This window comes from Carlito syrichta, unplaced genomic scaffold, assembly GCF_000164805.1.
Source record: "Carlito syrichta isolate Samal-C Ts95f unplaced genomic scaffold, Tarsius_syrichta-2.0.1 Scaffold306946, whole genome shotgun sequence".
In the NCBI taxonomy this organism is placed as follows: domain Eukaryota; kingdom Metazoa; phylum Chordata; class Mammalia; order Primates; family Tarsiidae; genus Carlito; species Carlito syrichta.
Window position 1 is genome coordinate 452,660 of NW_007251042.1, and position 13,366 is coordinate 466,025.

General features: G+C 37.7%; 1 protein-coding gene across 2 annotated transcripts in view; it reads left to right on the forward strand.

Moving 5' to 3' along the window:
- Positions 1-13,366, forward strand: part of PPP3CC (protein phosphatase 3 catalytic subunit gamma) — a 59,259-nt gene that overhangs the window by 12,573 nt on the left and 33,320 nt on the right. For both annotated transcript variants that reach the window (XM_008063551.1, XM_021715266.1), the window contains exons 3-5: positions 1,779-1,890; positions 11,129-11,274; positions 12,688-12,827. In XM_008063551.1, coding sequence (XP_008061742.1) covers positions 1,779-1,890; positions 11,129-11,274; positions 12,688-12,827 — 398 coding nt within the window. The remainder of the gene's footprint in view (positions 1-1,778; positions 1,891-11,128; positions 11,275-12,687; positions 12,828-13,366) is intronic.

The following is a 13,366-nucleotide window of genomic DNA, read 5'->3' on the forward strand; positions in this document are numbered from 1 at the left end:
GCTTTTCTTTACCTAAACGTATATCCTGGACATCATTCCAGATCAGTTCATAGTGCTTCATTGTGTGAGCATATCATAATTTAGCCTTTCTTCTGTGTGTGGTCATTTAGTTGTTCCCAATACTTTGCTATTATAAACAATGTTGCAACCTTGTGCAAATATTTTTTCATATAGTTGGAAATGTGTCTTTGGGGTTGGTTTCTAGACATGGGTCAAAAGTTAGGTAAATGTGTAGTTTTGTCAGTTTTTGCCCAATCATTTTTGACTACTTAAGTTTTTTTCATTTTTATATGGTAAAATTTATCCATTTTAAAAATTCCTTCTGGATTTTAAGTCATTAATTATAAGTTTTTTACTTGCATTAAGGCTAATAACTCACCCATATTTTCTTCTAGAACCTGTGTGTTTTTTGTTTGTCATGTCTTTTTTTACATTTAGATCCCTCATCTATTTGTTGTCTTTTGTGTGAGATGTGGATCTAATGTTATCTTTTTTTTGAAATGGCAACTCGTTGTCCCAGAGCTGTTTATTTAAAAATCCGTCACCCCTGTGATTTGAGATGCCACCATTATTATATACCAAATTTTTATAGGTACTTGGGTCTGTATCTGTAATAATGTATTCCACTGGTATACTTATCTATATAAGTGCCAGTACCACTGTTTTGATTATAGATGCTTTATAGTATGTTTTAACATCTGGCAGGGATAGTCTTCTGTCATAATGGTTCCTCTTTTTAGTGTTTTCCTGGCTATTCTTGCATTTTCATTTTTCCATATTAATTTTAGTATCAACTTATCTATGTGAAATAGCTTGTTGGTATTTTAATTGCAATTATTTTGTAAATTAAGTTAGTGAGAACTGTAATATTTTAATGTTGATTTATCCTATCCAAGAACAGGCAATGTCTTTCCATTAGTTAGTTCATGTCTACTTTTATATATTTCAGGAGTGTTTTAAAATTTTCCTTGTATGGGTTTCACATATTTCTTGTTAAATTTATTTCTATGTATTTAAGCTTCTTTGTTACTATTAAAAATGGTGATTTCTCTACCATGGTGTTCTATTTATTGTTTCTGTCTAAAAGGGCTACTGTGTGTGTGTGTTTAGAGATGGGGTCTTGGTTATGTTGCCCAGGCTGGCCTGGAACTCATGGGCTCAAACGATCCTCCCACCTTAGCCTCCTGAGCTGGGACTACAGGTGCATGCTGCTGCACCAGACCTATTGGTTTTATATGTTAATTTTAGTCCTGCTTTACTGAATTATTTTATTATATGAGTTTTATCATTGATTTTCCTGGGGGTTTTCAAGTATACTATTATATCTGCAAATAGAGATAGTTTTATTTTTTCCTTACTCATTCTCAATCCTCTAATTCCTTTGGCTAATAGTACCCCACTACTGTGTTGAATAGAAGTGGAGATGGTGAATATTCTTGCCTTGTTCCGGATCTTAAAGGAAGTGTTCTAATGTTTCTCAAATAAAATACAGGTTTTAGGACTGAGCTATAGATGTTTGGGGGTTGCTTTGTCAGAGAGTTCTAGATATTTAGATAGAACATGGGAACAGGAATTAAGGAGAGATTTCTACAAAGGCTCCTCTTTATCAAATTCTAGGGCAATAAATATATCACATTCAAAAACTGGAAGATTTCATTTTTCAATTTGGAAATAGCAATGATTTGTGGTATTACAGCAGGTCATTTGAATTTATGTAAGTTGTTTTTATGCGTTATCAGGGTCACAAAGAAAATCTTATCCTTGAATTTGTCTTGTAGTGTGTGCTGTATTTATGGAGTTTAAAGATTAATCATCCCAAAACATTGTTTCTGCTTCGAGGAAATCATGAATGCAGGCATCTTACAGACTATTTCACCTTTAAACAGGAATGTAAGTATAATCACTTCTCAGAATCTTTTTGGTTATCCGTTAGCCTATCTCAGGGAATCAAATATAAAGAAAAAAAATCTAATGGAGCTTGAATTCTTACTATTCTGGTATTTGATTTTGTTTTTCTTGATAAGGAAAAAAGATTTCCATTTTTAAGACATTTTGAAAATAGCTTTTGGGTTTCCCCCTTGTTTATAAAATTTGGGATATTTGAAAAAATATAGAAAAGTCTAAAAAAGGTAAAAATTGTTCATAATTATATCACTTAGATATTCATAATTATATCACTTAGATAATCACTATTATCTCACTATTTGAGATATGGTCCTCTATTCTTTGTCTGAATATATATTAAACCTATTATGAAATAGTTCAAGTATATATATCTATATATACATTTAAAATAAAATTGGGCTTATAGTATGTGTACTGATTAATAAACTGCTTTTTTCATTTAACATACTAGCATTTTTCCATATCTTTAAATATTTTTGAAAACATAATTTTAGGCCGGACATGATGGCTCAAGCCTGTAATTCCAGCACTTTGGGAGACCTAGGTGAGAGGATTACTTGAGTCCAGGGGTTTGAGACCAACCTGGGTAACTTGGTGAGACCTTGTCTCTACAATACATAAAAAATGTAACTGGACATGGTAGCATGTGCCTGTAGTTCTAGCTATTTGGAAGGCTGAGGCAAATGGATTGCCTGAGCCTAGCAGGTCAAGGCTGCAGTGGCCGTGAGCGTGCCACTGCACTCTAGCCTGGGCGACGGAATGAGACTCCAACTCAAAAAAAAAGAAGAAAAAAATATATATGTATTCAGGTGTTGATAAATAGTATGAAAAAAAGCAGGGTATAAGGGTAAAATTAAGGTATTTAATTTAGAAAACAACCAGAGAAGAAAATCTCTGAAGAAATGACACAAATGAAGTAGGATGCCCATCTTGTAAGCATATCTGGGAAAAGAAGAAATAAATGCAAATGCCCTGAGACAGGACTTCCAAACATCCCATTATAGTCATCATCAAACTAAATGTTAGTTAAGTGCCAGTTATGAATACTTAGATGCTGGTCCAAGAAATCTATGAGGTTTTTGTTTTGTTTTTTTTTTGTTCTAGATATAGGGTCTTGCTATGCTACCCAGACTGGTCTAGAACTCCTAAGCTCAAGGAATCTTCCTGTCTCAACCTCCTGCATACATTGGTTTTTAATCAGCTAGTAACGTCTGACTTTCAAAATAATTCCATCTTTATATTAAACTTTTTTTATTGTTATAGTAGTAGTTACAATCAGAAACAACCTCATGTCTTACAGTTGTTACTAAATTGGCTGCATACATAACAGTGCATTCATAAGATGGAATACTTAAGAAACACTGTGGAATTAGACAAAGAAATTAGAGAATTAAGAGTAAGTAAGGGAAAAATAAAACTATCTCTATTTTCAGATAAAATAGTATACCTGAAAACCCCCAGAAAAACCAGTGATAAAAGTAACTCATATAATAAAAGAATTCAGTAAAGAAGCAGTACTAAAATTAATATATAAAACCAATTGGTCTGGCGTGGTAGCACGCACCTGTAGTTCCAGCTCAGAAGACTAAAGTGGGAGGATCATTTGAGTCCAGGAGTTCCAGGCCAGCCTGAATGTACCTCTCTGACTTTCTTTTCTGTGATCAGCTAGCTGGAGAAAACCCTAGCTCTTCTTTTAAAAGGTTCACTTTACTAGGTCAGGCAAGTTCAAGGTAATCACTCTTTTGCTGTATAATGGAACATAATCATAGGAGTCTCATCATATTTACAGTTTCCATCCACTCAAAGGGCAGTGGATTATACAGAGATGTAGGTCAATGCAGACCAGCCTGGGCAACAGAACAAGACCCCATCTCTACAAAAAAAAGTTTTTTAATTAGCTGATTTTAGTGTCATGAGCCTATAGCCCTAGATACTCAGTAGGCTGAAGCAGGAGGATCTCTTGTGTCCAGGAGTTCGAGGCTGCAGTAAGCTATGATTATGTCCCTGCACCCCAGCTTGGGTGACAGAGCAATACCCTGTCTCAAAAAAAAAAAAAAAAAGCAGAAACAAAAACAAACAAAAAAGAATGTTCCAGAGTCTTTGGAAAGTTTCTACTACTGGTAAATATTTTGTCTTACACTGTTTTTCTAAATCAGATATTACAGTATTCTCAACTTCTATTTCTTAATCAGGAAAAATTAAATAATGCTTGTATACAATTTAACAGAGGCCCTAGAATATGATGCTCAATAAAAGTCAATAATTTTTATTAATTAAGAGTAAATAAAGCCGGGCTCAGTGGCTCAGCCTGTAATCCCGCACCTTGGGAGGCTGAGGTGAGTGGATTGCCTGAGCCCGTGGGTTCGAGACTCGTCAGGGCAACTTGGTGAGACCTCATCTCTACAATAAATCAAAAAATTAGCCGGGTGTGGTAGCGCATGCCTGAAGTTCCAACTACTTGGAAGGCTGAGGCTCAAGGATCGCAGGAACCCAGCAGGTCGAGGCTGCGGTGGCTGGGAGCAGCCACTGCACTCCAGTCTGGGCGACAGAGTGAGACGCCAACTCAAAAAAAAAAAAAAAGTGTAGATATGTAATGAATAAAGCTGGCTCTGAAGACCTCTGTTATGAATTACTCTTAATTTCAGGTGTGTGTGTGTATTATTTTTTGGTGACATTTAATTCTGTCTTTGTTTTAACAGAGTTCTTTTTTTGACAAGTATAATGGGTTCAGACTATATTTAGAAGATGGAACAATAGGTTCTAGAAACATTTTTTCTTTTTTTGAGTCGGAGTCTTACTCTGTCACCCAGGCTGGAGTGCGATGGCATGCTCTCGGCCACTGCAGCCTCAACCTGCTGGGCTCCGGCGATCTTTCCGCGTCAGCCTTCCAAGTAGCTGGAACTACAGGCACATGCTACCACGCCTGGCTAATTTTTTGATTTGTTGTAGAGATGAGGTCTCGCCAAGTTGCCAAGGCGGGTCTCGAACCCGCGGGTTCAGGCAATCCACTCACTTCAGCCTCCTAAAGCGTGGGATTACAGGCTGAGCCACCAAGAAACATTTTTAAGTGTCTCATTTTGCTCAGAACTTCTTAGGTTTTTATTTGTTTTTCACATGCTTTAGCTGTAGTTAAACTTGGTAGCTTTCTTTTTCTACTACCTGCCAAGATACTCTTTCTGTTCTATCATAACACTGCATCTGAAATATAAATAAATCTTGGAACAAGCACACAGATTCAAGTATAATTTTAAAATTTTATTCCTATATAAAGAAAGAGTATGTATGCGTTTTGCATGGGTGTTTTTACTTATAAGCTGATCTCTCTTGAAGGGCCACTGTGACTTTTAGAATTAGCACCTTATAATTACTGCTTAGTTTCAGATTGTGCAGTTATAGTCTTGTTTTTAAGAGGGGGTGGAAGCTTTTCTTTGCTCATATCAATGCTTAAATTCCTTAAAATGCAGATATTCAAACTATTTCTTTCCTTTTTCATTCAAATTTAGGGATAGTTTGACAGCAGAAAAAGGTGTAACAGTTAATTTTTTAATAATTGACTGAACATGGTGGGTCATGCCTGTAATCCTAAAACTTTTGGAGGATTGCATGAGGGCAGGAGCTTGAGACAAGCCTGGGCAACATAGCAAGATCTCAACTCTGCGAAGAATCCAAAAATTAGCCAGGTTTGGGGGCACATACTTATAGTCTCAGCTACTCAGGAAGCTGAGGTAGAAGAATCGCCTGATCCCAGAAGATGGAGGCTGCTGTGAGCTGTGATCGTGCCACTGCATTCCAGTTTGGGTGACAGAGTGAGACTCCAACTCAGAAAAGAAAAGCTGACATAATAGTGGTACATATTTTTGGGGTACATGTGATATTTTGGTATATTTATACAAGCAATGTAGAATGATCAAATCTGGGCAGTAGGAGTAACTGTCACCTCAAACATTGATCTTTTCTTAGTCTAACTATTGTTGGTTTATGAAAGACAAGGTCTCAGGCTGTCACCTGGGCTGGAGTACAGTGACATGATCACGACTCACGGCAGCCTTGACCTCTTAGGCTGAGGTAATCCCATCTCCTCAGTTTCTCGAGTAACTGGGACTACAGGTGCACACCATCATGCCCGGCTAATTTTTTGATTTTTTTTTTTGATAGAGGCAGGGTCTCCCAGTGTTGCCCAGGCTGGTCTTGAATTCCTGGGCTCAAGCAGTCTTCCCACCTTGACCTCCCAAAGTGCTGGGGTTACAGGCATGAGCCACCATACTCAGCTGTAACAGCTCATTTTTGACATATCATTTGTTTTTACAAAAATATTTCTTTATTGTTATGTTATCTGGAAAGCAAAAAACCTAGTGCATTTTTTTTTTCTTCTATAGACTTCATCTGATAGAAAGAAATCTATTGTTTTTATGATTCTGTCTCATAGTTCTGGGTCCAAGTTTTTAAAGTAAATGAATTTATTTCATGAGCCATTTTTTGATGTGTAGTTAAACAATTTACTGACAAGTTCCAGAAACTCCTGTAATTTTACTAATGAAGACGGTACTATAATGACAAGTTGATTTAAAAAAAAAAAAATTGTTTGTCATTGTTCCTTGCAACATTATTTAGAATAGCAAAAGATTTGTCTGATTTGATTGTACATCCATAAAGTAAAGTACTATATAGATGTTTAAAAAATAACTCCAAAACACTTGTAGGAGAGGCAGAATTTTACCTTAACCCTCTTAGGGTTTTCAGCTGGGCCTGAGAATTAAATTGACAAAACATCAATAGGAGGAGAGCATACAAATTTATTTAATATAAATTCTACACTACACTGGAGTCTGTATAAGTAAATGAAGACATAGAGGATCAGAGTTACACATGTACATACTGAATTGGACAAAGAGTAGTAAATTGTGGAAAAGTCACTAGATGATGTGGGAAAGCTAGAAGATAAGAATTATTTGAATTTGGCGTCAGCTACCTGCCCTTGGTGATAACAGTGTTATTTTCTTTCCAGTATAGAGAGGGCATCATTGAAATGTGAATTTCATCTTCTGCTTTTAAGAAATAGCATGGCAGGGTGCAGTGACTCACGCCTATATTCCCAGCACTTTGGGAGGCTGAGGTGAGAGGATTGCCTTGGAGAGACCTCATCTCTACAATAAATCAAAAAATTAACCGGGCATGGTGGTGCGTGCCTGTAATTCCAGCCACTTGGAAGGCTGATGCAGAAGGATCACCTGAACCCAGCAGGTCGAGGCTGCAGTGGCTGTGAGCGTGCCACTGTACTCCAGCCGGTGACCAAGTGAGACTCCAACTCAAAAAAACCAAAACAAAACAAAGGAAAACAGCATGAGTGGTCATGGTGGTCCACGCTTGTTGTAATCACAGCTGATTGGGAGGCTGAGGCACGTGGATCACTTGAGTCCAGGAATTTGAGAGCAGATTGGGGCACATAGCGAGACTGTGTTTAAAAAAAGAAGAGTAGCATGAAGGTCAGAGTGATCTTCTAACCCCTGCTGTTTTTCAGGTGCTTTTAACTCCAAGTAATGTGCCAGAGTGGCATATTTTGAGATGGCTATTATCAGTTGCTTCACTCTTTATCATATGCAGATGTGGCATGATCTCTAAAATATGTTATTAAGTACAAAAAGCAACAGTATGCTACTATTTCTGTAAAAGACAAAAGGATATTTTGAAAAAAGAAGATAGAGGTCGGACATGGTGGCTCACACCTGTAATCCCAGTACTTTGGGAGGCAGAGGCGCGAGGACTGCCTGAGCGCAGGGGTTCGAGACCAGCCTGGGCAACTTGGCAAGACATCGTCTCTACAATAAATAAAAAAATTAACCGGGTGTGATGGCATGTGCCTGTGGTTCCAGCTACTTGGGAGGCTGAGACAAAGATCGCCTGAGCCCAGCAGGTTGACGCTGGGGTGGCCGTGAGTGTGCTACTGCATTCCAGCCTCAGTGAGAGAGTGAGACTCCGACTCAAAAAAAATAAAGAAATTTAAGGAAATGCAGCTAAATAACTAAAAAATATAAATGTCTTCAATCTAACCTCAGAAAACGAAATGATTATATTTATATATGCATATTCAAATGCTTTGAAAAAATAAAAATAGTACCATTTTGTAACCTTTTTTTCACATATTAATATAACATGAACTTCTTTTTGCACAATTTGATTTTTGACCTTCTGTTTTAATTTACACAATGGCTTAATATACTTTATTACTTGTTTTCTTCAGACTTGGCATCCTTTTTGGAAGTAGGCTAAGGAATTCTTTTGAGTCATTCTTAGGGTTGAAAGGCATTTTATCAATGTAAGATGCTATGGAGTATGAATTAATAAGTAATTTAAATTCTTGCCTACATTCAAGTGTGGGACTCTTATAAAGGAACTCCTCACTGATATTGGCAACAGGGATTTCTGGCTCCTAAGATTTTCAGGAGAAAAAGTCAATCACAGGCTACAAAACAAAGGGCTTTTTTGTTGTTTTTTTACTTCCAACATACTTTTTGGCCAATGCTGAATTTACTTCTAAAAGAATCAAAATTTGGCCAGGCTTGGTGTCTTAGCCTGTAATCTTGCGCTTTGGGAGGCCGAGGTGAGTGAATTGCCTGAGCCCGCGGGTTCGAGACCTGCCTGGGCAACTTGGCGAGACCTCATCTCTACAATAAATAAAAAACTAGCTGGGCACGTGGTAGCACGTGCCTGTAGTTCCAGCTACTAGGAAGGCTGAGACAGAAGGATCACTGGAACCCTGCAGGTCTAGGTTGCAGTGGCCGGGAGCGGCCACTGCACTCCAGTCTGGGCGACAGAGTGAGAATCCAACTCAAAAAAAAAAAAAAAAGAATCAAAATGTATCATGTTTAAATATAAAACAGAATATAAGGATGTAACAGTAAGGAGATAGAAGGTTGCATAGGACATGGCTCTGTTAACTTTGAGCTCAAAATAAAGTTAGCCTGTGTTGTGAACCGATGATCTTAACTATCATGGTAGTGTAAAATGTTCTGAAGTTTCAAAGAGATTCACAGACTTCCTTAATGAACTCAAACCCTGATCACCTGGTATTGATGGCAATAAAGAATCTTCACATTCAGGATGGAAGGTTTTATAATATCACCTCAAGTGTGGTCCACTGATTTATACCTTTCCCTTGGGGATCTCTCTCTCTAATCATTCCTGCCACCCATATACGACTGCACTCTGGCTCCAGTCTGAACCCATCATCCCTCACCTTATTCCCCAAAGCTTCACCAAGACCAGACTCTGATAGTGAAACATATCTTTTCTAAAGGCTTGGAGATTACGAAAAGGAATAAACACAGGACTAATTACCAACTAGATAATCTGAGTCACATCATTTAGCTTTGTTCTCTTCATCTTGTAGGCCGCCTCATCTCCCCAGATCTTGGAAGAGAAGAAGTTGTAGGGCTGCCTGTCTGTGTGGCTTCTGACCTTCTTTACCAGCACACCCCCCAAACATAGCTTGACTTTTTGAAACCAAGGCCAAGAAAGAAGAAAATGTTCCTTTTCTCTTTGAACTAAAGCCCATTTTCCAATTTCCCATGTATTATTTCATGACTTTTCCTTTTTGGAGAATTGTGAAGATCCCATCTTCCGCCCACTGGAGTATTTCCTTATTTTGTAACCCCCAAGTTGACAGCCACATTAAAATATAATTTATTAAGCCAAGGTTTTTTTTTTTTTTTTTTTACAAAGGTATATTTATTAAAGAGAAGATACATTGTCAACGGCACAACAGGCAGGACAGCAGTGAGAGTGTCTGCTGTTTGCTCATGTTTATTTTTTAATTTTTATTTTTTATAGAGACACGGTCTCACTTTGTCACCCAGGCTGGAGTGCTGTGGCATAATCATGATTTACTTTAGCCTTGAACTCCTTGTCTCAAGGGATCCTTCTGCCTCAGCCTCCTGAGTAGCTAAGAATGCAGGCCTGTGCCACCACACCTGGCTAATTTTTTTTTTTTTTTGTAAAGATAGCATCTCACTGTGTTGCCCAGGCTGGTCTTGAACTCCTGGCCTCAAGTGATTCTCCCACCTCAGCCTCCCAAAGTGCTGGGATTGCAAGGATGTGCCACTGCACTCAGCTTAAGCCAAACATTTTTACATGAGATAGAATCAGGATATAATTTGCTTACAGACCCTAAAAATCATGAACAAAATGATTACTGACATTTTATTCATGCCTCTTTTTTTTGAGTTGGAGTCTCACTCTGTTGCCCAGGCTGGAGTGTAGTGGCATGCTCATGGCCACTGCAGCCTTGACCTGCTGGGTTCAGGCAATCCTTCTGAGTAGCTGAAACTACAGGCGTGTGCCACCATGCCCAGCTAATTTTTTGATTTATTGTAGAGATGAGGTCTCACCAAGTTACCCAGGCTGGTCTCAAACCCGTGGGCTCAGGCAATCCTTTTGCCTCAGCCTCCCAAAATGCTGAGATTACAGGCGTGAGCCACTGTGCCTGGCTATTCATGTCTCTTAAGACTCCAGTTTCTACTTGTATATATCTTCAACACCCTCAAAGGATCTTTTCAGACCTAATGAAACTTTCCAACTCACAAGACTACTGAGGACTATACTTGGCATCCATCTACTTAGCAGGTTACAGGTCAGAAAGGGCAGCACCGGCATTCCTTTTCGGTGCAGTAGATGCATACAGCAATCCAGAGGTGTCCTGCCTCTCTTGCGTCCCTTCACCTACCCACCAGCTCAGGTGCAAGGAAACGGTATTCATACTGGACAAATTAGGGAGCCACCCTGGCTTAGAATTCTCATGCATCAAAAGTCTCAATATGTCATATAAAAGCTTTATTGGCATAGCTTCCAGGGTCTCTCAAAGGATGTACCCAATTATGAGTCAGTGTCATCAGAGGAGCCCAAAGCTATAGTTTCCTACCAGGTAATTGGATAATTTTTATCATAAGCAGTGTTGCCTAATAACACAACTGTCTGGTACCTTATCAGGTTTCCAGGGCAACAGAGCTAGAAGTAAATCCAAGGTCACACTTGCCTGTAAGAGGACAGAGGATTTATTAACCCTTTATCCACAACTTATCAAAAATACCTTTACAAAGATGATTTTATTTTCAAATTTACCTGAAGTAAATGGCTTTGAAATAGCTTCACCTTCTCCTGACCTGTGTTATTTTTCAAATATGAAACATTTTAGCTTTTCCTCCTTTGACTATTTTTCCTTTTTTGGTAGGTCGAATCAAATATTCTGAACAGGTATATGATGCATGTATGGACACATTTGACTGTCTTCCTCTTGCTGCCCTCTTAAACCAGCAGTTTCTCTGTGTACATGGAGGAATGTCACCTGAAATTACTTGTTTAGATGATATAAGGAAAGTAAGTAATATTTTATTATTCTCATAGAGTATATTTTTAAAATTTGTTTTTATTGCAGTTGACCAATATATTTTTAGCTGAAATCTTTAAAATACAGATAATCAAAAGTAAGAAATAGAAATTATCTTCAATTTCACCATTGTGAGATAATAGCTGTTAACATTTTGATATATTTCTACTATAAATTTTCTGTAATTTTAAAAATGAAATATTTGCTTTTACCAACTAGAAACCTAACATTTTTAGTGTAGCTCTGCAACTTTAAATTATGTCACAAGATTCTAATCTCAGCCCTGCCTTTAATCGTGAAGCCTTGACCAAATCACTGAACTTGTTAGTCACATTTTTTTCTCCGTGAAATGAGGAAGTTGGAATGAATGGTGTGAGGAGTCTGCTGGCTCTGAAATTCATTGACATTAACATTTTAGATGTTACAGTTTAATTGCTATACTTGTCTTACTTGGTGATTATTATTTCTAAGATTCTGTATCTCCATGACTGAAAAAAGGTGACCAATCTTTTTCACTTACATTGTCCTACATGAATCATCTTCCCTTTTCTATCTTTGTATTCTCTTACTTCTCTCTGGTGGGTACTGAAACTAAATATTTTTCTGTTCAGAAAATGGTTTTCTCTGAGTTAAAATCAGTTTCCTTGGAGTAAGAGGGTATATCTATATGCGCTGGCTTTTTTCCTGCCTTATTGTCTTTTTAAATAACTAGCTTTTCTCTTTTATTTAGTCCATTTTGAATTTTATAATTCTGAATCAAATGTATTAATAAAAAACTTGTCTTTCACTCAATAGAAATTCTCTTCTTGGAACTCAGATATTATTCGTTTTCTTTCGGGTTTTATGCTTTTAACAAAAAAGCAGCACTGACTGAAGACTTGGTTGGTAACTTATATTGAAATACCTCAACTGCATAGATTGGCAAGGATAAATGCCCTTGCAAAACTAGCATTCTTTAAAATAAAGAACGCTCTATAGGAATGAGGTTAGCAATGAACAGAAGTATTGTAAAATCTTCCTACTTTCATGGTCACATTGGTTCACCTAGATAATTAAAATTAACTTTACTTAGTGTTTTTAAAATCATATCTCTCTATAGTGGAAGATTTCACATTTGAATTAAATAAGTACTACTTTAAGAGTAGAATATAAAAGGGTTCTTTTTTGCAGCGTGATTAGGTGGCAGGGATAATTGTAAAAATGTATTACAGAAGAATAAAAAATTGTGCATCTAAATTTGTTAAATGTTCCTTTTCTTGCAGGGAAATCCTTTGGGGGCTTACTGCCTTTGCTATTAATATATTGTTGTGGGTGAAATTTTTTTTTTTTTTTTTTACACATACCAGTTTCCAAGAGCCTTTTGCTTTCCTGATTTTTTTATTTGGCTTTTGTGTGTCTTCTAGTTAGACAGGTTTACTGAACCTCCCGCCTTTGGTCCAGTGTGTGACCTGCTTTGGTCTGATCCCTCAGAGGATTATGGCAATGAAAAGACCTTGGAGCACTATACCCACAACACTGTCCGAGGGTGCTCTTATTTTTACAGGTAAGCTGAACCTTAAAGTAGAAAATTATGAAAGGAAACTGTAATACACTTTACCAAATTATTTTTAAACATTTTATATCTCAAACATACGTAGTATAGGCACTTCTGTTTAATTTTTTAGTTACTAGAAGGCAAGAAACCCTTGTTTGCTTGGTTGATTTTTTTTTTTGAGTTGGAGTCTCACTCTGTTACCCAGACTGGAGTGCAGTGGCTGCTCCCGGCCACCACAGTCTCCACCTGCTGGGCTCCAGCGATCCTTCTGCCTCAGCCTTCCGAATAGCCAGAATTACAGGCATGTGCTACCACGCCCGGCTGATTTTTTGATTTATTGTAGAGATGAGGTCTCGCCAAGTTGCCCAGGCAGGTCTTGAACTCGCGGGCTCAGGCAATCCACTCACCTCAGCCTACCAAAGCACGGGATTACAGGCTGAGCCACCGAGCCCGGCTGCTTGGTTGATTTTTAAAACCTATTTTTTAAAATGTATTATGCCTTAAGGAATGTAATACACCAAATATGATTGAACATCCTGTAGTGCTTT